The sequence below is a fragment of the Empidonax traillii genome, unplaced genomic scaffold (assembly GCF_003031625.1).
Source record: "Empidonax traillii isolate 1590-97213 ecotype Southwest subspecies unplaced genomic scaffold, ASM303162v1 scaffold617:size382775, whole genome shotgun sequence".
NCBI lineage: Eukaryota > Metazoa > Chordata > Aves > Passeriformes > Tyrannidae > Empidonax > Empidonax traillii.
Window position 1 is genome coordinate 222,026 of NW_020955810.1, and position 26,282 is coordinate 248,307.

At 38.1% G+C, this 26,282-nt stretch overlaps 1 protein-coding gene across 1 annotated transcript in view; it reads right to left on the bottom strand.

Moving 5' to 3' along the window:
• Positions 1 to 2,273: 2,273 nt before the first annotated feature.
• Positions 2,274 to 26,282, bottom strand: part of LOC114065093 (inactive N-acetylated-alpha-linked acidic dipeptidase-like protein 2) — a gene marked incomplete at its 5' end in the record, with an annotated part of 150,627 nt that continues 126,618 nt past the window's right edge. The window contains 2 exons of the mRNA XM_027898698.1: positions 2,274 to 3,897; positions 20,078 to 20,276. Of these exons, the coding sequence (XP_027754499.1) occupies positions 3,699 to 3,897; positions 20,078 to 20,276 (398 nt within the window). The remainder of the gene's footprint in view (positions 3,898 to 20,077; positions 20,277 to 26,282) is intronic.

The following is a 26,282-nucleotide window of genomic DNA, read 5'->3' on the forward strand; positions in this document are numbered from 1 at the left end:
ATGAAATGCTGGTTATCTTTTGAATGCTCACAATTAAACTAATTACAATAATTTAACAACTAAGAAATACAGGAAGAGATTTGGAGAAACTGTATCCACAGAAGGATGACACACTCTCTCTCAGGGTGACCATGCACAGATTGCCCCGAGAGGTTGTGGAATCTCCATTCTTGGAAGATATTCAAAAGTAATCTGAACACAGTCCCTCCTGGGCAGCTGTCTTTAGGTGACCCTGCTTGAGCAGGGAGGTTTGACTAGATGACCTCCAGTGGTTCCTTCTGTGATATCTGAGATTTAACCTTTCCCCACCTGCTGTTGCAAGAACTGAGGTCAGCTGCAATGTCTCTTTTTTACATCTCTAGACTGAAATACTTTCCTGAAAGGTAAGTGATGCAGTGCAAAGTGTTTGCTAATTTTTGCATGTAGTTATTATTTACACTTCTGTTTATGTAGATGTATCATATCACTGCGAGTAAATTTATGTTTATACAATGTTTTTAAGATATAAGGCATTTGTGTGCTCTCCTATTCACTCAGGTACAGTTTTTCGTGCATGATAAAAACAATTCACTGCCTCTTTTAAGGTTAGTACTCCAAATCCAGCTCTCATGTACTTTTTATTCATCTGAGTTGATTGTACTGTAGCTTCTTTATGGACTCTTTAAAATATGCACTAATAAAATCTTATTAGCTTTTTATTATCAACTGTCTCAACATACAAATATTGGAAGCCGCAGGGATTTTCTGGTCACTGCGAGCATGACTCCAGATTAACTAGCAATCAATGCATTTGTTATACTGTCTCTGGCAATTGATGTTTCTGAAAAGGTAACAAATTTTTAGCATCATTCAGGCAATTTACAGAGATAATTCTGTCTTTAAGGGCACTCCGTTTATTTCAACACAACATAGGAATGAAGTCAATCAGGGTAAGTTGCTATGATTTACTGACACCTCCCTCTAGCTGATGTTCCACAGCTGGCTGGGCAAAAATTTTATGTTAGAAACACACCAGGTATTTAGGACCTTAACTTGCTATAAATTCTTTGAAGTCAATAGGTAGGATTTAAAAATCAATGGAAGGATATGGCTCAAAAGTGCTTCTTCCAAAACTATAACGGTACAATTATTATCACTGAGCACTCACTTATACGTAAGATCTGAACACTGAAATAAAAGCCTTCAAAAAATATATACATGTGTGAGATGACATTGAAATCAAGGCATTTAAGTCCCTAGATAGCTCACCTGATTAATCTCACCAACAAGAACATCTGAATGTCTCTAGAATAGAAAGGCATTGACAATGGCCGTGCTTTCTTGGTGGAGTACTTTAAAGTCTGCTATTTTAAAAGTTGTTATAGGAGGACATTGTGAGAAAACAAGATAAATGTTTTAGTGAGGAATTACATGGTTGAGAAATCATACATGAGGGATACTCCTCCCAGTAGATTTCACTGATTTTGCATGAGTACACTTTGGTTACATTAGACGTGGGTTTGGTGGAACATAAATTTTAAGGATGAGGAAGCAGTTGTTAAATTTACCTGACAGAGCTAAAGAAGGTGTTAATCTCTATTTTTGTTCTCCTAATGGTACCAGACATTATATCTTTTAAGACCACAGGCTTTGGCTCCACAGTGAGTCAACAAAAAAGAAAATATTTGACTACATGAACTGTTAGAAGAACGGTCCTTATTACAAATATCATTCAAATGCAGCATGAACAGTACATCCCCAAATTCTATCAAAAAAATAAACACACAACTCAAATGAGGATATTCCAACCACTTAAGTATTACCATAATCAAAAGTATGCAAACAAGGGGATGAACAAACATCATAAACAATGTTACTCTTCAGAAGTCAAATTCTCTCTGCAGTAGACAGAATTGGTAGCAAAAAAATCATCGTTAACTTTGCTTATCAGATGCCAAGGAAAGATAAGAAGATAATCATGTCTAAGTTCACATGGCCACATTGACTGGTGTTGAACATATACCCACTGCAGCAAAAGCTGTACAACTGCCCAGCTCTGCCTCTGGTAAGACCTGGGGTGTTTTACCCATTACAAAATAATAACTTGCAAAGAAATGCACAGATATATATACCCAGTCCTGGATCAATGCTTATAGAGGCCTGTTTGCCAATGACTTTGCAAAGAGAAACCCAGCTCTGTAAACAACTCTTATTGCTTGCTACATGAACTTTCAAAAGTCTTTCATTAACTTGTGCACTTTGAAATTTTCCAGAAGGCAATTTTTAGACATTAATACAGACACTTTTTCCATTTTTATTGCAACCTGAAATGTTCCTTTAATAATTTCCATGGCAAACCAGGTAACAATACATTTAACATTTCCATCAAATAACTTACATTTTAATTCTAAGTATCCATATAAAATTCATTTTTTTAAGCTCTAACCCCAGAATCATCTGAGATTTTAAAACTCTAAACCCAATAGGGCTTAACAATTTCCATGGTTTACATTATTAAGACCTGCAGTTCTCAAATGTGCATATCCCCTCAGAGGAGCACTGAACCTCCTGATCCTTTCATTCACACATTACTTTGGCCAACAAGTAATGGCATCATTAGAGCCTTTGTACAGGGCTTCCTCCAGTGCAGAGCAGCTCTGAGTTTTGGCCCTGCAGCATGCTTCACCAGCTTGTGCCTCCAGAGTGGAATTCCTGGTTTTACAGCAGGTTCTACAGCATTTATATTTTGCTTGTGCTTTTTGACAGCAATCCAGGTACTATATGCCAGGCCTGGAATAGTGGGTGCTGTGTCTGAGTGATGGAATCCCAAAACTATTTTCAGGATTTGGAGGTCTTGTTCTCATTTACAGCTCTCTGGAAATTTAGAGAGACCTTGAAGTGGGCTGTTTTGGTACTGTATAAGCTTAGAAGGCCTGTAGCCTTATAAGATCAGGCAGTTCTTTTATTTAAAATAAAGACTGAAGGTATTCTTGTGCAAGTATAACTGTTGATTCAAACTTTTCAAATAATTTGAAACCGCCACAAAAATTTTCTCTCCAAGAAACATTAGAGAAAACAACTCTTTATTTTCATACAGAAATGGAATAATCAAAGTTAATCTGTATTCTCAGAATTGAGGTATTTATTGTTCCACAGGAGTAAAGATGTTGGATTGCACCGGTAAAGGTGTTTTGTGCATTTTCACTCTGGTGCTGGATACCCGAAATGCCACATCCTTCAAATACTTACTCTGAACGAAGAAGATGAGTGTGCTGAAGGAGGTAAGAAACACAAGAGTATACTTAAGTCAGATTTTTCTGACAGAGCAGGGATGGAAAGCTCACCCAGATATACACCTGGGGTGTCTCAGAGCTGGGTCTTCAGCGTGTTGCAGGACGTGCTCGGTACTTCGCAAGACTGAGATCTTAGTCGTAAAAACGTATTTTACGTATAAAAATACAGCAGATGTCCTTCCAGAAATCCTATCTTAAGTGTTATTCCCTCTCATTATGTTTTGTACATTCAGGAACAGACATTTGAGATATACCGTGAACAGTGCAAAAGACTGTTTTATATTTATATAACCACGCTCTGCGGTACCTTTAAGCGACAACTGAAGGAAAAGCTGAGAAACGTTTCATCCTCAGAGCAATTCTGGTCCAAGTCGAACTTTTGTTTAGTGAGTTGTAAACAACTGTCTTAGAATGCAGAGAATCCTCTCATTTCTTTCCAGCTAAGGTGGTCTCAAACACATCAAGTCCTGCTTTGAAGTAAACCTGAGCTGAATTGATGCTGTTCAGCACCTCTGACAAGGCTGCCTGAATGGTCTCGTTTGACTGATGTAGTTTGCAGTGCTCCAGTGCCTCCAGCAGTAGTGAAAACTGGCTGGTCCTTTCATCGAGTCTGTAAAGAATATTTCTAGAAGAGAACAATGGAGAGAATGGTAAACTTCTTACTCAAAACAATTCATCAGAAGCCATCAAGAAACCCTGCAAGTATCAGCCACACTTTACAGATGATACGTATTATGCACAGTAAAGCTGACCCATGGCAAAGTGAAAGGCAACTGCATATTTATTACACCTTGTTCACTGAACTATGAGTACATACATTGAAACAGTCACTAAATCCATCAAAGAAATCTCACATTCCTCTCTGACCATTCAAGATTTTATTCAAAAGCCTGAGCTTACACCTATCACATCCCTCATGAAGGATTTTGCGTATCAGCTGGATTCCATTTATTCCCCTCTAAAAAAACGTTTGATTATTGCTGTGAGCCCTCAGCACAGGTCTAGGGTTGTTTTTGTTTTTCCTATCCGCTCCTGTTATTTATTTCCCTCTTCAGAGGTGAAATTCCAGCTACATTGAAGTCAATGGTGAAACTCTCATTGCCTTCAGCAGAGCCTTTATTTCATCAATAATCCTTTGTGGCATCAGAACAAGAGCAACCCATCTTTAATGTCACATACTCGAGGAAGGAAATAAACAGCACACACAGCTATACCCTTGTAAAACAAAACCTGAATTTTCCTAGAATATCTGAAAAACTTTTTAATGGTTTATAGAAAAACACATGGAAGAGTGTTGTCTGATCCCTTGGAAATGTTATCTGTATGAGGTGTGGAAGGCTCAGAATTCAAAGCTAGTGAGTGATTTTAATTAGACTCTTTGAAGCAAGCTATAAATGCTATCCAAAACCAGGTGTAATCATTATTTTAATTAGAAGAGCATGTAAATATCATAAATCTCCACCCAGCAGCTCCTTTGATTGTAAACAGAAATGAGTGAAATTTGAAACAGGAAAGCTACAGTGATTTGGCGCAGGACCTTATCCTTAAATACAAGGCAGGTGTTCAGGGTAGGGAGACGTTGTTTCATGGAATGCAACCAGCAAGAAACAGGACAACTTACGTACTTTGTTAGTAACTTAGTTGCATGACAGAACAGGCCAAATGGCAACTCCAAATTAGTAATAAAACGGCCAAATACCTACAAGACAGATGACCACAAAAGGGCATCTTATTATTACAATGAATCACCCAATTGCCAGTCTGCCAGGGAGAAAAGTAAAAAAGTATCCCTATAAATGACAGCACAGAACAACTACAATCCTCTGCCATGCTTTCTGTTTTTTAATAAAAATACTGTTTTGAACGAGAGGCAGTGTTTTTCAATATGAAGTAACTGCTATCCTCATAAGACAATTTTTCAGCCTATGTTTTTGCCTTCCTATGTTGGGAAAACATAGGAAACCCAGCAATGTGCAGTAGGAAAGGTAAGCTTTTCATCCCCTGGCAGCAATACATCCATCCATTTCAAGGGTTCTGCAATGCAATACACTGCAGTTTTAAACAGAGGAGGGAAAGGGGTTGAATCCAACACTGCAACAGCAGGACAGCTTACGCAGTTTAAACAATAGGTCATCACTGACCTCGATCATTTAGACTGAAACAGGCTAGGAGCACTTCCAGGAACAGCTCAGCAGGGACAGGAATTTCCATCAAGAGGACTGTAACAGGCAGATGTGGCAATAACTTCCTCAGCTTGCACTGTTCCTTAGCTCTGAGCTGATGCTGCTGTTCCTCAGACTAACATGCATCTCACACTCAAAGGGGACTCAAGTTATATGGTGGACTGTCCCAAAGCAGTCCCTGTGATATAGTAAATGAAAACTTTATATGCTGAGAACCAGATAAATTCCTGGTTGGTTGGTTTTCAAGGATAAGGCTGTGCTATGGGAAATACTGTATTTTTCAAAGCAGGGATTGATTTTGCTCCCTCTGAAATCAGTTCAGGGACTCCTGCTGAGATCAGTGCAAGCAGAACTAGGCTTTTGAAGAACTCTCCTCTATAGTTCCTGTAGTTCACAGGGAGAAAGAAGCCTGTTCACAACCCCTCAAACACCTTCAACAGCAAGGACAGTAGAAAATAGAAATAATCACATTACTTTCTACTCTTAGGAGAGATCTTATTGCTGGTGGCTGAGAGACTTTGACTGAGCTGGAATTCTATTCCAATGCCTACAATACTGGTTCCCTGATCTATATTAGGATCCCTCTATTCCTTTATTAGGGGTAATGTCAACTAGTAAAAAAAATCATAAGATGATAACCATCAGCAGAGCAACACAGACTGCTAGAAATCAGACTCTAAAGAGAGGGTGGCCTAAACACTGGAATGTCTGGGGACTGCTGAGACATTTGTGGTGAATAGGAACAGATCTTCTCCTGCCCCATCTTCAAATGTGCTCCAAACAAGGCACACAGGCTAAAAGGATGGTTTGCCTTGACACATAAGGATGCTAACACAGTTAAAATTTACTGTGTGGCTTTGGAATCACAGGTGATTGAACAGTAAAGGCACAGGCAGGTGATCCACTGTAAAAGACAGGTGTTCCTAGCCCATCCCACCTGACTGTGGTGCAAATTAGTGACTGATGAGAAAAGCTTAGTGGTTGGATGAATGAAAGAGATAAGCAGTCTGCTGTCATAGTTAAAATAATAACTTTTGCTATAGTAATATGACTTCAGCATAGCATGGTATGACAGAACCTACTTTTTGTTTTTATGTAAATAATAATAATAATAATAATAATAATAATAATATAATAAGTAACATTATACAGCACCTGGTTTTTTTGAATTTTCTGCTAGGAGTTCTCACTAGGATCTTATATTTTCCAATTACTTATCTTTGCTTGGCAAGCCATGCCACTCCTTTGTTGCATAAAATGATTTCTCTCTTTATGCACGTTCATGAGAAACAATTTATACAAGTTTACTTCTTATCTCCGTCCAAGCTTCATCAAATGAAAAAAATGGTCAGTCCAGTTTATTACTTCCAAGCCTTTACAAGTCAGAAAAGTGTTTTCATTAAAGATTACACAGGGACTGAAAAATAAACCCCAGCCATTTTACTGGCACAAGATATCACTATGTGCCCAAAACATGCATAATGATAGCAAGAGACTTTAATTTGTACTGTGAAATTCAATTACCTAAACATTCCTTAACACAAATTGGTTTTGTAGCCTACACCTCTAAAACAACAATTCCAGTCTCTGGCCTAATTGCTTAAGTATCTACCTTCATCTTTAACTATTTTGATCTTCTAAATGCAATTCACAAAGTCAGCCTGACGACCCACACAAAACAAAAAGAGACTCCTAAACAGAAAACTGCAATACATTATTGATAAGACTAATGAAATCACAACACACATCATTCATCTTAATGGACTTGTTCCTATGACACATCTCAGTGACCTGAAAAGTGTAACACTGAAGCAGGAAACCCAAGCAAGAACTTCAGGCAGTACCACTGAAAGAGGGAAAATAGCTCCAAACAAAAGAACCGGCCTTAGCAAAGCAAAGTAAAGCAAAGAAACTATAAAATTGAACTCTTAACAGAACCTCTTCTAGAACTTTTATGAGCCCTTTTCAGGCCTAGGAACATAAGCATTACTGATCAAAATAATGCCATAAAATGCTGTTTATCACAAGTAAGGAGGTAATGTCATACTCACCAGAACAGAATGAATCTGAAAAATTCTTGAAACGACAGATCACACTAAAAATTTGACTTTAACACAACTTCAAACTATTCTGGAGGTTATAGTAGAACAACTGGACAGTATAGGATAAAACGAGATTATTACATTATTCTTTCCAAGAAAAAGGATTTTTTAGTTTATAAGAAAAGTTTGCAGGTGATGTGCAACACAAGCTCAATTATTCAGGTACTTACAACAAGACTCCCATCTAAGAGCCTGTATTTGAGATTTTGAAAAGTAATTATTAAATCATTAGTACATGATGGCAAGTACACTGTCCTTTTCTCTGTGGAATCACATTAGAAATGTGTACAGGTAAATGCTATGGGCAGCCTCTGTCTATTCCAGTTATAACACAGTGTGCTATGACTTCAGCATCCTCACAAACTCAATTTTATAAATCCTCGAATTGTTTCTTCTTGTACTCTCCAAGAAAAAAAAAAACAAAAACACACCAGAACAAGGATTCTCTGAGTTTCACTTTCTCCTGATACTGCTGAATTTTGCATGCACTTTTCTTACATCTAGGAGTTTGGTTTCATTGATGTTTGTAAAACATAAAATATTATTACCTTGGTAAATAAATAAATAAATGCATTCTAATAACATTATTTACATGTTGGAACTTCCACTTCCACAGGGTGTTTATTTACTGTAGGACATAAAAATATTACAAATTCTTCTTACCTGAAAACAGCACGAGCTGATTTATACTCATTTATTTACACTTGCTTGCACCTAAGAAAATTTTATGTTGATGGTACAAAAAAATTTCCCTTCTTCCTCTCGGTTCCTTATCCTTTTGATCTCCAACAGTTCTTCTCCTTTCCACTCTTCTTATTTTCTAAACCTTTTTGACACCCACATGCAGTTATATTATCTTTCCTGTTTTACTTCACAGCACTATTGTGGTAGAAGGTTTATCATTATAAAATTGGAGCTGCTGGCCATATAAGACCAAGAGAAAATACATGCCCTGGTAAACTGTCATTCATTACATGTCATTAGAGCTGCAAACGTCACTATTCCTTCACTTTCCTAAGTCCCCAAAAACTCAGCACATCATATTTAAGGCCTTTTTATTTCTAATATGTTGTTTCTAACTTTTGCTTGCTCCTTTTAAAAAGAGCCATCAACTGCCTTCCCTTGGTGTTCTCATCTACAAACTGTTCTACCAATATATACTTTCCAGAAAGTGATGCATTAAAATCATGTACACTCAGAGGTGAGTGTCTGCCTCAAAGGTATGTATTTGCATGTTATCAGCAGTTGATAAGCTACAGGTAATCCAGATATCAAACCTAAATAAGATCTAACCAGCTGAAAGGCATTTCAAAGGCATTGTTCTGTGACAGTGGCAAACCAGATAAATTCGTTTCCTGCTAGATAGAAATTCATTTTGCATAAGAGACAGGCATCAGGACACCTCTAATTGAACCACTTATGGCAAACAGAGGTTATGGTCAGTCTGCATGAAGAGAATCCTGTTGGGAAATGGGACTACAAGGAGATAATTATTCTGGGTTTGAATACATTTCTGAGAGGTCAGTTTAGAACAGGGCTTGTTAAAAAAATAAATCCCGATTTTGGCAGCCCTGTGAAGTGCCTTGACGCTTGGCTTGGCTTGACTGCCTGCCAAATAAACAAAGGGAAAAGGAGAAGCCAAACTGGAAGGATAGTAGGTTACAAGATACACTATCTATTATTTCCCTACAGTTCTCTTTGGTTACAGTCCTTTTTAAAGATAGGGAACAGCCCTTATCAACTTAAAGACAATCTTCAACTAAAGACCTGACTCTATAAACACCCATCCTAACCTCACCTAAAGACACTCCCACCCTTAAAACTATTCTGGGGATGGTTACAAATTCATCTACTAGATGAATTTGCATGTCAGAACATTCAGAACCCTAAAGAGAAAGACGTATTAAAGAAATCAAGCCAAGTAAAGGTTGCTTGAAGATTTTTTTTTATGATCAAAATTCAACATTCAGAGAAAAAATTCACTTTCACTTCTGTTCTGAAAACCTAAGGAAACAATTCTTTTGATGGTAAAATAATTTCTGTCAACAGAAAAAAAGTGACATAAAATAAAGCTAACAATGCTAATCTTGATTTTCTGCCAATGTTGACAGTGTTCTGCAACAGGTTGGGAAAAAAAAAGGAATCTATGACTGAATCTATGACAACCTGTGCTGAAACTTTTTCACTTGCATTGCATAAACAATAATTTATTCATTTTTGTGACTCATGATAGCAAACAGTGTCTAGGAAAATATATAATAACCATGAGCAAATGGAAGCTGGAAACTTGATGCAAGGAGCTGATCATAAGAGGCCTGATGTTCTGGAACAGCCTCAAATAAGACTAATGGAGCTAAGAAGTCTGACTAATTTAAAGACTGAATTTGAGTGAAATCAGGCTGCAATAAAATATCTGTTTGCCAGTGCTGAACATCAACATTACCCTGCACTCAGTTTTTCTCATGGTGAAAATCTGCTGAGTTTAGGAGCCTGATTTATTCTTTGCTTTGGAGTAAACAACATCAGTAAGTAAGAAGAATCCATTCTACAGCTTCAGCAAGTACAGAATGACTGCACACAAGTGGAACAAGAAAGAAAAAAATAGGATGCATCTGTTCTTCAGAAGTTGCAAGTCACTATTTATCACTGCTAAAGAGCAGTCCTCTCATTAAGCATTATTTTCCCTAGGGTTTTACAGAAATTAATTAAGCGACTTTATCTAGAAATTCCTGAAGAAGCCACAAACCCCCTCAATCAGACTCTTTGCCATAGAGCCTTCAAACCCTACATGCAGCTGATGAAAGAATGATGAATACTCCACAGAAATGTAAAAATTCCTTGAAAATCCATGAATACTTTTCCTGTGATTTCTTAGAACAAGGACTTGCATGTACACTTGAAAGAGTGATGATGCATTGAACAAAATTGATATAACTGTATTTTAAAATTGTATTTTCCTGGCAGCAACTGGTACAAAATATACTTTGTTAACTTCCAAATAATGTAGCTGTTGGTAACAAATGTAGGCATGTTGTTCTTTGAATGATTTATGCTACACTTGCTTTTGAAGTGAAAGAAACATATGCTTATGTGAGTAATTTGGAGGAAACTATTTGTCCTTTAAGGATGTCTCAGTCTGAAATACTCGAATTCGAAGCAGATGTGCTACTATTCTGAAGGACTTGAGGGAAGTGAATTAATAATATTATTTCCAAATGGCTCACAGCTGATGTTCTGATGGCTTCATAGGGCTTTTTATTTAGAAATCATGTAAAACATCTGATTCCTAAGGAGGAACACCATTTTCAAAGGAAGCAGCACTCAGGGTCCAGTGCCCAAAGCAGTAAATAGGCTTGACCTTGGTCTTCAGTGCTGATCCTGACTGAGTTAATCATCTAAAGTAACTCCATACCATGTGATGTGAGACCATTACCATCACAGCTAATATCAGATGGATCATTATCATAAGAGTTAACTATGGATAAAAGATTAATTATGTCATAATACATTCTTTAAAGAAATGCCTAAAGTTCTATCTTTATTACCTTCAATGGCATGCATACACACAAAATTAACACTTCTTTTTAATTCTAGTTAAGGTAATTTTCCTGTTAATGATCTCATCACCAAATTTCTAAGCACTATTGCCTGGGTAATATATTAGGGGAGGAATTTTGCATATTAACTATTTTCCCAATGAATCTCATTTATGTTTGCAGTATATTTGAGATGTGTTCCTGGCTAATATCGCAGACAGACATAAGTGGTTCTCATCTGTCATGATCCAAAAATGTGGAATCATATATTTCCTGGAACCAAAAGATGTTACCGACCCTTCCGTTTATAAGAAAAATGAAATCACGTGTAAAATATTAAGTTTTTGTCCTATTTAATAAATCCAAAATCTAATACTTTGTATAGCTTTCTGAGATGGCAGTAGATTTTTCTCTGTAACTAAATATTCTTGCCCTATTTAGCACCATAAGCACAGACCCAAGCAAGATCTGCCAGCAAGGGACACTGAGTGGAAACTGCATCCTACTTGCTGGTTGTTGGCATGAGAGCTCTGCACTGAGCTCATGGAACAGCTAGGACAGGGTTTTTACAGTTAACAGAACAACTGCTGTCAAATAGGCCATATATTAAAATAAATGCCATTTTACAGAAAAAAAAATCAGGTTTTTTGCAAGGCTAAGACGCTGTACGTTCTTGGGAAGCATAAGGAATTGTATTTCCTGGATAAAGTCTTGTCTTTAGGACAACCAATGCTGTAATAAATTACAATATATGCATAGTAATATTTACTGGATCACAAACATAATGGGTCTGATGTACAGAGAGAAGTCTTTAAGTATACAAATCAATCTAATTAGAAGGATTTTCTATACTTCATGAGAAGTATAGAAAAGGAAAACAAACTAAGGTATGTAAACCCAGGTTTACCCTTCATATCAGGGAAGTGAGAAATCTGGTTTCCACCCATGACATAATCCCTGATTACAGTGGTTTTCTGCTTTTGCAGGTATAATGAAAAGATTTCCACGTTCCCTGTTTAAATAAGCTTTAAAGTCTGCCATAATTACATGTCTGCAGATGGCTAATTCCGTAGTATTTATGCAGCAAATGCTCTTTAAATAGCAAAAAATTTACAAGACAACAAATACAGTCATTAATTCACGGCTATTACACGTATTGGTGATTCCAAAGGAAAAAAAACGTTTCAATTGCCACTCATACGGACCAGGTGTTTTGAGTATGAGTTTAATTCACTTTATTGCACCTCCTCAGTATTAGGAAAGGTCATAATTCAGCACGATTATTAGTCATGAGAAAAATAATAATCATAGCAGGAATCTGTAAGAGCATTATCAACCAGTAATTGCTATTGATGTGTGCCAGGATAAACGTGAAGCTCCACACACAGATGAATGTTACAGATCCACTCTCCCAGAGTATGAAATTATACCTGTCTCGTCCAGTGAATGAATAACCCCAGCACTGTTCATTCCCCTCACAGGGGCTGGGAGGACCCGGTCAGAACTCTTCCCAAAGTTGTCCAGTCCACAGAGAACGTCCATGCTGCTCAAGTTTGTACCTACAGGCCCATCACAAATTAAACAGCTGTTAAACTTTCCTAACTATGCCTGTTGTGGGGAGCTGCACTGGCAGGAAAAGGCATCCTGGGGGAAGCGTCTTGTGCTATTCAAGAGTTTAACTCCAAAGCTACATTATAATCCACTGAATGTGCAGATTCATGACGGAATGTTCTTCCCAGTCCCTCAAATCCCATTCTGAGTGTCTGCACCATGTGAGTAACTCCAAGTGATCTTAATCATGCCTGGCTTCTGGTAGGTGCTCAAGAGAGGAGGGAGTTCCTCTGTCCTCCCATCTGTGCTATACCCTCACCTAACAGTCAGGTACAATGTTTGAAAGGAATGCAGCGACTAAAATACTTTCAGTCCACCTTTTATCAAGGGTATTACTCCAGATTCTGCTAGTGACTTGGATGTACGAATTTGACTCAAATTATGATTTTAAACTGAAGTTACGTGTGCCAAATATGTTACAGCTTTTTTTTTTTTTTTTTTTTTTAGGAAAATGATAGCTAAATAAGTGCTACTTAGGATCTGTTCAGGCTTCAGATATTTCTTAGTTTGTACCAATTTAGTTAAATACACATTATTGTTTGTCATGCCACTAACTGGTTTGTCTTTGGAATTAGGACTAGAAGTGATAACCTGGCATTTAAGAATTGTAATTATATTCTTATGCATGATTTTCTAATCAGGGATGACCTGCAGAGATGACTCAGTCTATTCAATTTTACTATGCACATCAACTCATGATTGTTCCCACTTTTATAAACCTGGTCACCAGATAAACTCTGTTTAGACAAGCATGTAAACCAGGAACCTAACTCTTCCATTCAATGTCTGCTACCAAAGACTGGCAAAAAAACCCCCAAAAAAACCAAAACATCTTCTATGCAAGCATTAATTAAAGATTTACCAAGTTCTGCACTGCATTTTAGATCTCCTGACTGTACAGAGCTGCCACTGTTCTCCTACCTCATGAAACTTCTTTTTGCCTTCCCCCGTTCTTGGAAAAAAACCAAAAAACTATACCTGGAGTATTTCCTGTGATTTTCTTGCCATTAGTAGGTCATGAAGTGAGTTACAACACAGCAAGTCTTGCTGAAACTGTGTCACTGCTGAATATTTGAGGTTGTCATCTCTAACTTGCATAAACCACAATCAGACTGCTCAAGCACGGCAGAGTTCAAAGGAATAGGGTAGAAGAAAATAGGAGGGCATTTTGGGTGTAAAAAATACATTTGGACAAATGCATAGCAGAGAGAAGGGAAATGAAGAACTGCAGAACTGAGAGACACCAGTGAAGGATTGGAAAGAGAAACAAGTAATGTCATTACTCATAACAGTTTATAAAATGTGAAAAAATTGTAGAAGAAAAAGAGTTGCAAATTCTGAAAGATGCAAGGTATGGGGGTTAAAAGTCAGATGGGAAATCACTGCTATGCAGTAAGACGAGAATTCATTTACTCTGACTGAATGGCAAAATCTGAGGTACACTATTCTACAACCAGCACACAATTCTTTCCTTCTCCCCCAACATAATTCTATCATTGTATTTACAAATTGCACATGGCAGATAATATGAGACAGAACATTATCTACTACTGCCAGTGCAACATGAATTATTTCAGTATTTCCCACACTAAGAATCATCAACACTGTATCAAATCACTCTCTGCCCCACATAAGACAATGCAGAACAATAAAAATACTCCATGTGTTTGGTTCAGGTCAGTCAAAAATGTCTCAAATGTTACAGCAAAGGAGACAGGAATATTTTCTATTTGAAGTCATAAATGAAGAATTCAAAATGAAAAAAACAAACCTCCAGAGTTTATACAATGAGACAGAATTACTGTCTTCTGTAGAAACTCCAGGCTAGGGCTTTGTTTTATTTTTCAGATGACATTGCACTACATGTTTGCCCATGTTACTCTTCAAGATTAGCAGGATATTTGCATCTTTAATGCTTGTCCTCTGTAAATCCAGTGAGCAGCTTATTTACACATGGAGAGTTAATAAGGTCTTCAATTTTCCTACTAAATGTATCTGTAGAAACTAGACTCTTAGGGCGTGTGTATTTTGAAATCTGAGAATTTGCTGCAGTTTACCAGCAAAGCAGAAACAAACCCAGTAGAATCTGCATATGTCAGAAATGTATATAACAAATCTCAATCTGAAAGGAAAACATTTATTCTGGTGAACAACACACACTTGAGTGGCATGAGATTAGCAGCAAATTACCTTTTTGTATGGTACTAAAAATATCTTTTGATTGTTCTTTCATGTTATTCAGGGTGCATAATCTATCTTTGCTTACTGCCAGTATCTTTTTCAGCGAATTAAAAACGATTTGCTATAATTTTTTAGCCCAATGAAGTGTTTATGTCACACTTGGGTACCCCTGATAAAAAGAAGTAAAAGGAAGAAGTTAAATTAGAACAAATAAGCAATAAAAACTGCTGGAGGTCTTTGTTGAAAACAGCTTGCATTCCAAATTCTTACTTTTCACCTACTTATTACCCAATTCACTCAATTACATCTATTAGACAAAGCACAATCACCCTTGCAACAATTCCATAAATAGTGGTGGCAGATGCACAGAGCCTTAACGGACAGGATAAACTTGGCGTGCTAAGACAAAACTCTTTAAAGAAAGATTTTACACGAGATGACTCTGATTCTTTTATAAAATTGTTAAAAGAACTGTCAGTCAGGACATAACTGATCCTTAGGCAATGCTCCATTAGGAGTAAAACCCACCTAACTGGAGCAGAAATGACAACCTGAGTGAGCCCTTGTGCGCCTATTTTTGGCTTCAGTTTTAAAGACCAAGGACACAAACCCTGATTTTAGCGACTCTTTTAGATTTGGAAATTTTTCTGGGAGCATCCCAGGGTATTCTAGGGAATCCTGCATACTTACTGCTATGAAGATTGGACATGGACCTGAAGAGAATGAACACTTTCAGTGAGACAGGACATCTCACTGCACTGAGTGTCCCATGCCTGATCCTTCATGAAGTTCTCTTCATCATCTCATTTCTCTGCAATATTATTATTCATTGAAGTGCTAGGTATTCCAACAGAGACAGAAGCTCTCCATGTAAGTACCTAAGGAGTGCACACACAGACCTGACAGGTTGTCAGGAGCTGTAGGGATCAGCAAATATAAGAAATACAATAAAATACACAAGGAATGGGGGGTACACTCTTAGTCAGTCTAGGTAAACAGAAGATTTGAACTCAGCATTTATAAACACCAGGAAGATACACGGTGTCTTGATGCCCATGATATTGTGGTGTCAGTGTTTCAGCAGGCATTTTTGTAGAGGGAAAAGCGTGCAGAAGCATGACAATAGGCATGATCAGTATTTATGGAATCTCTTTTTTGTCTCTGTTGAGGCTGACCACCTCACTGAGCAGACAAAATGCTTGAGATATTTTTTTTCCCCCCTGTCTATGTACAGTGCCTAAAGTAACAAAACCTTTTACATGCCACTGCTGTGTAATCTGTGGTTATTACTACTAGTAGCAAAATATGATAATCAGAAAATACACAGAAATGTTCCACATTAGTATATATTGCAGGAGGGGAAAGCAAGAAATGGCTAAAGGTAAGAAACCACATAAATCAATCTCAAGTGATTTTTCCATTAAAATAACGACAAATTGTAAATCCACAAAATTATCAATATTATGGCTATATTATGAGAAACAAAGATAAATGAAGAACATCAATAGCTATCCTATTCTTTTCCTACACACTTATTTTGGAAATAGAAGATCTACCCAGGGCTACCACTGGGAGTCAAAGAAACTCTTCAGTTATAATAAAACTCAGCGATTTTGTCCTAACCCCAAATCAAGTCCCAGGGTAACCTTCGCAAAGCAGGATAATATTTCCCAACCTATTATTTTTCATTCAGCCTAAATTTCTGGATAAGACTAAAATACCCTGATGGAAGCTGTACTTGTATATTTCCAGCTCAGTTGGAAATAGAGTAGCATGGGGAAAGCGTGCTATGGTAGAATTTTCAGTCCAATGTCATGAAGTTCAGGCAAGAAGGATAAGCATCAAAACAACTGTGTTTACTGACATTGTACTGAACAACCTACCAATGCCAATCACGGTTCAATTTAGTCAGATATCCTAAACTAATTATTAAAAAAAAAGTAATTTGAGTAATTTTACTGCTCATTATAGATGAAGAATGCATAAATTATGCCCATATATTGCCCTATGACATTGAATGGAATGAGACATTTATTTTTTTAAGTACATATATACAGTAAGAGACTATAGCTATGGCAACGTGTGGGCAAACCATACAAAAAAAGAAAAAAAAAAGAAAAATAAAAGATATATTAGTTCCCTTGTAGTGGAGAAGCACAAATAACGTTGCAACCTACCTCCTGCAATAAAGAAAAAAATTCACCTTTTTAATTCAAGTTCTAGGACAGAAAACATAGCATAGATCCAGAGAGCTGTGAATTAGGACGAACACAAGCCTAAAAATGATGCCTAAAACTTCAGCAAATTTGTCAAGTGCTTTGATTGAGGTTGAGAATATGAGTCCAAATGGGTATACAGGAAGCAATCATTTTTTCGTGAAGAATACGTCCTTTACTGTGCACACAAATTCTTCCTTCAGAAGGCTGTAAATTACAGTATTTATGGAATCTTAATGATCTAAACACAGTTGGAGCCTGAAGGTCAAGGCTGCAAACTGCATCCTAAATTTCTGTTTACAGATGAAGCACAGTATTTATTGCTGTACTGCTTGTGCTGCTATAGTTAAAGGGCTGCCAGCATTTCCATTATAAACCACTATTTCAGGGGTTTATAACTTGCCTATCAATCTTCTGACTGGGATGAAACATGGCATGCAAGGCCCTGGCTGTGAGACTCAATCTTTTGTTTGTTTTCTTTACCAAATTACAAAGAGAATAAGCTTAAAGTTATACATGCTCAAGAAAAAAGTATATCAGGTTTTTCAAGTACTTCTGGTGTTCCTGCAATAGAATTATAGCTTCAGAACACAAAATATATTCATATTAGCCCATCAATTAATAAAAGGACTTTTGATCCTTAGAAAGATAATCCAAATAAAGACATTTCTTTAGATGCTTTTCCCCCCTTTAATTAATAAACTGTACTGCAGGTTTTTAATGGCAAGAAAGGAAATCAGAAATCTAACAGTGTCCTTGACTGGTTTATCTGTCTAGATTTTCCATTAAAGGTAACAATTACACACCTTGGCACAGTATAAAGAGTATTCTTTTAAAATGAGTATCTAAATGGTGATATACAAGGTGTACATATTTTCTATTATATATTCCAGATGATAATTGGTAAAATTATTCAAAGTCAGGTCAGAGTCAACGTTTTCTCCCAAACTTTAAAGCAACTTTATTGCCTACTCTTAAATCTTTTAACAAATTTAATTAAATCAGGAGGGGAACAAATACTAAATTCTCACTTCCACACTGTCTACTGGGAAAGTGCTTCTGCTCTGCACCAAAATACTGTGAAGAGCAGGTGATAAATTTAAGTCACATTATACCTGCATATCTAGCAAATACATTTTGATAAACAACAAACTTAATACTGCAAGCAGTGCAAGAATTGAAATACCAGAAGACCTCAAAAACCCTCTTATTGGAATCCTAAGTTTTGGAATAATTTATTTTTACAAATAAAGAACTGGGCCAGATTCAACAATGTGTCCTTGCAGTGCAACACAGACACATTACATTATATTAAGCAGTTTTATGGCTCCTTTGCAACAGCATACCAGTTCAGACATGACAGACAGCAGTGCTAAACCTGGAATATGAGAATTTATTTAATCACATTTTGTTTTATTTCTTTATGTTATAAATCCAGTCACAGCAGGAAGGAAGTAAATTAGCCCCTCCCCAAATGTAATTATTATATTTTCTTTATTATAGCTGTAGGGCTTTTTTTTTATTCACCAACATTGCTGAGTTCCCCACAACTACCTTTCTTATTTTTTCCCTTTGCTTTTGTTAAAAGGTGACTGCACTTGTTTTATGCCCTTCCTTAATGCTCGGAAGAATCTCTTCCTCCTGTTGCTGTAGTTTCTGCTTTCCTTCCCAAGTCTACTTCTACCATGCGTTTATTTTATGTCTACTCAACATAAGCACTTGCACTGAGATTTTTGATAATTTTTCCTATCAACTGAAACAAAGAACTGTTCTGCTATTCAGTTAGTTCTGGCTGCAAGTGCATTTATATTCCGAAATAACACAGATAGCTCATTTATGTCCTGGCTCTGATCTGTCTCCTGTATATCCGTGTTGCCTTCCAAGCTCTCTATTTTTGAGCATGCAAACCAGTTTTCCCTAAAATAAAAGCTGGGTATGGCTTTAGGGACAGTTTTACCTGGGAATGCCCCCTAACGAGCGGTATGGATGAGCCATTGGGTATCTTCAGCTGCAGAGTCCTTCAAAATTATCCCAGCAGAGCTGGTGAAGTCGGACAGCCCACACTGCCTCCTGTGCAGCCCAGGGCACTCAGGACATGCCCTTGGGGTTAAGCTCTTAAACTCCACACTGATGGCCTGCAGCGCTCAGACAGTTTGTACTGAAGCACATGGACGCACATCATGACTTCTCCTGAGGAGCCAGAGCACCAGACACTCCTCAGGGCATGCCTGGCCAATTCTTGTTTTACAGACTTTTTTTAAGCTACTGATCGCTGTAAGTTTGGGGTTTTTTATTTTGTACAGGAATCTACAGTGAGTAGATACGGTGAGTCAGCAATTGCTGACTTTCTTAGACAGTAAAAGATGGAATGGCTATGATGCCTTAAAATCAGCCTGGGTAGTGCAGCTGAACCCGTATCAGAGAACAAGTCCAACCAGAGACAAGATGTTATGAACAGTGACTGACTAAGGCCTCCTCATTCACTGCATTGTACTGCCTTTGACTGGTTGAAATGCATCCAAGAACCCTGCTATATAATTAAATATGTTAAATAATGCTACAGAGTATCTTGTATAATTCTGAATCTTCAATGAGCTGTAAAAAGTTTTAAATAAAATATAGGTGGAGCTTGTCAAGCAGTATTAGACTTTAAAGTATTTTCTTCTTCTGGAAGCTTACTGTACCGTCTAACACACGTATCTGTCACGCTGCCTGGGTTGCCATCACACCGTACATCTTGTTAGCAAAGATGTCATGACAGAAATGCTACAGTGCTGCATTCTAATGACCCCTTGTACTGTAATGAATTAATGTTTTCTGCAGAGAGGATGTGATAGGAAAAAATAGCTTTAATCTTGGATACTCACTGAGGTTTGGCGTTGTTTTTTTTTTTTTTTTTAAAGTACGACAGTCTTGCAAACCGAGCAACACTGAAAACCGTTTTAGCTCAAGTGAAGAACGCGTGGAACACCCCACCTGTAAAGTCCTGGAGGAGCTCGATGAACCAGGAAGCTTTTCTCCAAGCTTTGTAGCACATCATTGAGCATCCTGACTCTGACAGGAGCTCGCTCCTTGGGGTCGTTGGCCGGGCGCATCTCATCCGACTGGAACAGCTCGGCCGTGTCCCTCAGACGTGAGGCCACTGCGAGCAACTGAGGAACGCCTACTTCATCACCTGGGAACAGCAAGAGCAAGACAGTTGCCAGTGATTCAGAGAACACCACTTATTACTCCTGCTTATAAGCCAAAATTAATAGCCCAATTAAAACTGGAGCCTCTTTTCCCTTGAGGGGTTTGTAATGGATCAAGGAAAGCCATAGATCATCCTGCATAACCTCTGATCCTTTTTTCAAAGATCAATTTGGGCTCTGATGTTTTAAGATCTAATAAGCCGTGAGGAATGATTTTGGGGTACAGATTGAAGTCTAGCATTGGAAAAACAGGCCTGAAGGAAGCAATGGTTATAAATCAGGAACTATAGCATTTCCTTCTGAGACAGCATTTACTAAATGCCATTTGATGCTACTGCTCTCAAGTCTGAAAGCCTGTGCCTGGATTCCATAATGACTGCTGTATAGAAAATTGTAATATGCAGTTTAATTGAATTTGATGGAATGTTTTAGAATCCTAGAGGTTAACAACACTTTTAGAGGGGATTGAAATTGTTCCTCTTAATCACTTAAATTATATGCCAATGAGCCAACTTTAATTGATATCCAAATGCATATTCCAATCCAGTCAGTATTTTCAAAACTTTTTAAATATGGAATGTTAACTATTGCTTTGTTAGCAATCCTACACAGACACCAAAAGAATAAAAGCCTGTAGCCCTTCAGAGCACACCTTGATCTCAGTATTTCTCTGGTCATTGGGATATGACAGAGGAATGTGAAACGTGAATTGGAACATTGTGAATGTGCAGTCTATTCCCACCTGCAGTGCAGGTGGAGAGCACGGCCTCCTTTCCCAGTGTGTGCACAGACTGCTTTCCTTTTTACAAGAACATGGAGAGAAAAAGCAGAGTCTGAACCTGATATAAAGTCAAAAGTAATATCGGTCACCATAAACATTTCCAGGATGCAGAAATTATCTTAAGGCCAAAATTCACTTTGTCTATTGACAAGAAAATCAACTACCCTTAAATCTTTCAAATGATATTTTCGTCAACATAAACCATGCAGCTTTAGGAGCTGAATGTAAAAATGTCAGTGAGTTCATTATCTTAGTGACTGAGATGATTAAGCCAAGAAAGTGGTTCAAGACACAAGTTAAATGAATGTTAAACTTCCCTGTCTAACAGATGCAAGGAGAAATCAAAAACAGTAATTGGAGAACACTGACATGGTTTAAACTCAGCTGGCAACCAAGTGCCATGAACCTGCTTACTCCCACTCTCCCGCCTCCCTGATGGAATGGGGAGAATAATCAAAAAACCAGAAAGGTAAACAAACAGGTATAAGGAACAAATCAAGGACATGCCTGAATATAATATGCTGTCCCTCAGATGGAAAAAGAGAGCTACTGGATAAATTCCAGTAAAGGAAAAGGAGTTCATAGATCCCCATGTACTCCTGCCATTCAGCTAACACATTCCAATCCAGCAAAACATGAAATGATCCAAAATACACGGAGAGACAGATGCTGGCGTGAGAGAAACTGTCAGATTTCCTGAGCTATCAAGATGAATTTCAACAATGAACAGGAGTTCCCTGTGAGAACAGGAGTGAGAGAAGATGGTTTGTGTCTGCTCTGGTTTGAGACAAAGTTCTTTTGTTAATGGCGCTTGACCAAGCCCCCTTTCCCTAATTAGAATGAATAACAGGCACTGTGGTACCTTGATACAGGATAGGTATCTTTCTGATTGAGTCTGGAGCAATTTAAATTCTGATCAAGTTAGGTTGATGCCTCAGAAAAATATTCTCCAAGTATATAAACTCGGTTTATTTGCGATATTTTGCAAAATATCATTATCCTTAATTTTCAAATCTCTGGCAAACATCCTGTGCAGCTGAAGAACTTGCCATTCCCATGTATATAATGTAGGCACTGTGCATAACTTACCCTGGGACTTCTGTCCATATGGAAATATTAAAATTCACCCTATTAGAAAGAATCCTTTGGTTTCAGCAAACCACTTTGTATTCCAAGTAACAGAAACCATTTATAAGTTTTAAACAATTGTAAATGCCAGCTTTGCCTTTTCAATGGTGAAGGTGAGATAAAAGGAAAATCCATCCTACCATACTTGGAAATGAAGCCAACCAGACCACCCTTTTAAACACCTTTTTAATCCTGTAAATGCTCCCAGTCATTCTCTACAGCATTTTGCACCTAAACCAACAACGTTTTTGTTTACAGTCATGAGTAAGAAGCACTGTTTACCACACTCTCTAAACCAGCACTCAGAAAACGCACGCCCAGGCCCCTCTTTAATACTTCAGTACAAAACCTGCACGTGTCTATGATCAGAGTTACTCCAGCAAACCAAGGACAGAACGGGCCTCACAACACACTGAACTTCATCGCCAAGGGAAACTGTGATTTGTGCTTGTCTCAATTTGAGAAGCTGGGACTGGAAGGGCAAATGATCCTTCAAGAGAAGGATGCGTTAACTAAAGGTGGCTTAAACATCTTGTGATGCTTTTACAGAGAAAATCAAGCACAAGTATTACTTCACTCAAGAGAAAACAATGCCATGTTATTATATTTTGTATTCTTTGTCCTTTTGTCTCCAGTATGAATCATGATGAATCATCTAAGCTAGCTGTTTAGTTGCTATAAAAATAAAATTGCAAGTACAAGAAAGTGACTCAAGAGCATGTATACTCTTGATCCGAGAATTACACTGCTGAATTTCATTACACTTGCTAAATGTAACTGGATTCTATTCAGAAACAGGTTACACCAAATAGATATTTATTTTTACAGATACTGAATACAACAGCCTTTCCCCATGTAACTGATTGCTCTTATGAAAAATACGCTAGAGATTTAACATTTTTAAATTGTGCTTGTGCCCTCTGCTATGAATGCACTTGCCTACAAGTACCTACAGGAGAGCGAGCACAAACAAATCAGCAGTTCTGCTTAAGTTATGCTTGCTCACCATGCATGTGAACATGTGTTTGCATGTAAGAGAGAAGAGAAATTGCTTCAGGTTTTGATTAGCTTGCAAATTCAGGATCAGCTATGGTGTGCTGCTGTATTCACTACGCAGATTTTTCATGCTGTGCAAAATAGGATGATCAGGCCAGGCAGCAGAAAATCTGAATGGGAAAGCTTTGTAGGAAGCACCCTAAAGGGGCAGAAACACAAATCCACAGACATCCTCAGTGCAAAGAATATGTTGCCATCAGCTGCAATTTCGCTACCATGACTGTTACTGCCCAAGCAAACTAATCTGGTGTTGCTACAAGAAGACTCTTTTCGAAGGGGCTACCACTAAAAGAGGCATGTTGTGACACATCACTACGTGCATGCCAACACAGAAGGAGCCTGGAGAAGAGCAGGCTCCAGAGAGACTTTACTGTGCTCTTTCAGTACTTAAAGAGGGCTTTGTAAGAAAGATGGGAACAAAATTTTTTTAACAGGGGCTGCTGCAATAGGACAAGGGGTAATGGTTTTAAAATAAAGATTAGATTTAGACCAGGTGTAAGGAAGGAATTGTTTTTCAATGGAATTGTGAAACACTAGCACAGGTTTCCTGGAGAGGTGGTGGATGCCCCATTCAAGGCCAGGATGGATGGGGCTCTGAGCAACTTGGTCTAGTGGAAGATGTCCCTGTTCATTGCAGGGGGGTTGTACTAGATGGTCTTTAAAAGGTCCCTTCCAACACAAACTATTCCATGATTCTATTAAGCTATTCATGACTTTGTACAAAGCTACTGAACTTACATGGCCTACAGATACAGATTAGCTGCTCATCCTTTCCCTTCAGTATCAAATGTTTTGTCCATGGAAAATGCATTTTTCCATGATTTTTTTTTTTTAAAGGCTGATAAAAGGTACTAACATATATTAACCTTGAAAGGATACTGAAGACAAGATCTCAGTGTCTCATGCCAAAGAAGGAGGTATTTCTGTCATACACACAGATAATCTAGTATTGCATTTTTTTCCCTCTGTAGCAGTCAAGAATAATGGGTGGGAACAGTAAAAAGGGAAACTTTCTGAACATGACAGACGGGTGGAGAAATTAACTCTGAAAAGCACCCGAAATGATCAGGGAACTACAGTCAAGCAGACAAAATGACGCCAAGCTGAAGACTAGCAGATAGCTGTAGGCAATGAGCATGCAGCCATCAAGTAAATGAGAGAGATATGTTTTTGTATTGATTTTTCTAAGGACAGAGAGTTTAGCCTGATGTTTTGAAATATATGGGTTGAATCAAGGCTGTGGAAAGTCACGCAGGCTTTCCTGGAAATGGCTTATCATAAAACAGATTATTTTTAAACTTCTGCTAGCGCTGCCTACTGTTATCACCCCAAGTACTTCAGCTGCTGTAACATCTGTACAACATCCATTCTGGGGAGAAGAAGGGACCTAACTGATAGAAAGCCACACACAATTGACACTGCATCAGCCAAAGAGCTTTAAATCACAGCTCCTGCACTTCCCATACAGGGAGAACCAGAAAATCTCATCCACACTTAATTTGTCTTCACGAGCCTCTCTCTGTCTCAGCCAGTGCCTATCAGAGATGGCTACAGTTTGCTCACCAGCTTCAGCAGCCTGTGATGACAGACATAACTGGGGAATCTTACCTTGTCTGCCTAGTGCTGCACAGCCACAGGGCTGGGGCACAGACACCATTTTTTGGAAGGTTTGCACGAGTCTCGGTGTGCCCAAGTGACTGGGAATAACAAATGACATCAGCTTCTACAACACCCAAGCGAGGGACATGGCCAGCATCAACCTGGCTGCCTTTATTTTTGTAAACCGTGTGACTGAACTTCTTACTGCTGAGACAGTCAGGTGCAAAGGTACAGAAAAGCATTTAATGCTAATGAGGCACCTGAGCACCTCCATCATCAATCCCTGAAACTTCCAGTAACATACACTGAATTTTAGAGAGTCTCAAATCCAGCACAAGACAGGCTACAAGGAGCAAACCCAGAGTGCTAAATGTGTTCAGCAGAAAATACAAATATGTTTTGAATAGCAATGCTTATATTAGTACAAAATACTTACACAAAAATGATTACATATTTCTACTTGCATATACATACAAAATACTTCTACAGGAGGGCTTAACAGCTGAATTTGTATCATTTGTATACCAGATTGGACATCTTGCCTGTGCCCTACCACAAAAGACAAATTGTGTTTCTACAGGATGTCAGGCCTAGTGCTTGTACTTGATTCAACTTGCAGTGCCTTGATTTTAAATGCACACAAGGCACAAGTTCCACACAACTGCAAGGTGTAGTTAATGAGAATATTTGAAGCTGTCACCTATTTATGAATTTGTCTAAAATATCACATCTGTGATCAGACAGATAACAGCTTGACTAGCCCTAGGGATCTGGATTTCAGTCTTGGAACCCATCTCCCATCATTTATGACCATGAGGTTTTCTGTTAAACATCAGACCATCAGCAGATGCACAAAATGAAATGTCTCTCCAGTCACAACCCTTCCTTTCAGATAAACCCAAAAGCAGTAGCTTGTTTCCAAGGGTTCTGGTGAGAGAACACATGTCACTTAACAGCCTTTTCCCCATCTCTCTGAGGTACAGGCCATGAGCCAGATGTGAACATGTTTTGGATGACATAACTTGCCATCCTGACTATCCTGAATGTAAGAAATGGTTTGTAAAGTGCTGAGTAATATCCCATGGAATATAACAGAGCTACTAGTACAGACACTCACCACACTGCAGAGTTAAATCGTTTACAAACACAACTAAATGCAGTAATAGCAAATACAAAGGCATATACAACATTTTTTTGGCTGCATTCAGGAGACTGCAAAACAGTGACTCTAGTACCTCTACACACGATTTAACTTTAAGCACATGAGAAAGTCCAATGGGCAATAAAATGGGTGTTTAAGGGACTGGCTGAACCAGATCCCAGAGGCACAAAGTTAAACCTAATGAGCAAATCTAGCATGTCATGCAGATTTACCTTCTCCTTTTCTACATTTACAGTTTGCATTGATTTGGGGGAGGAAACAGCT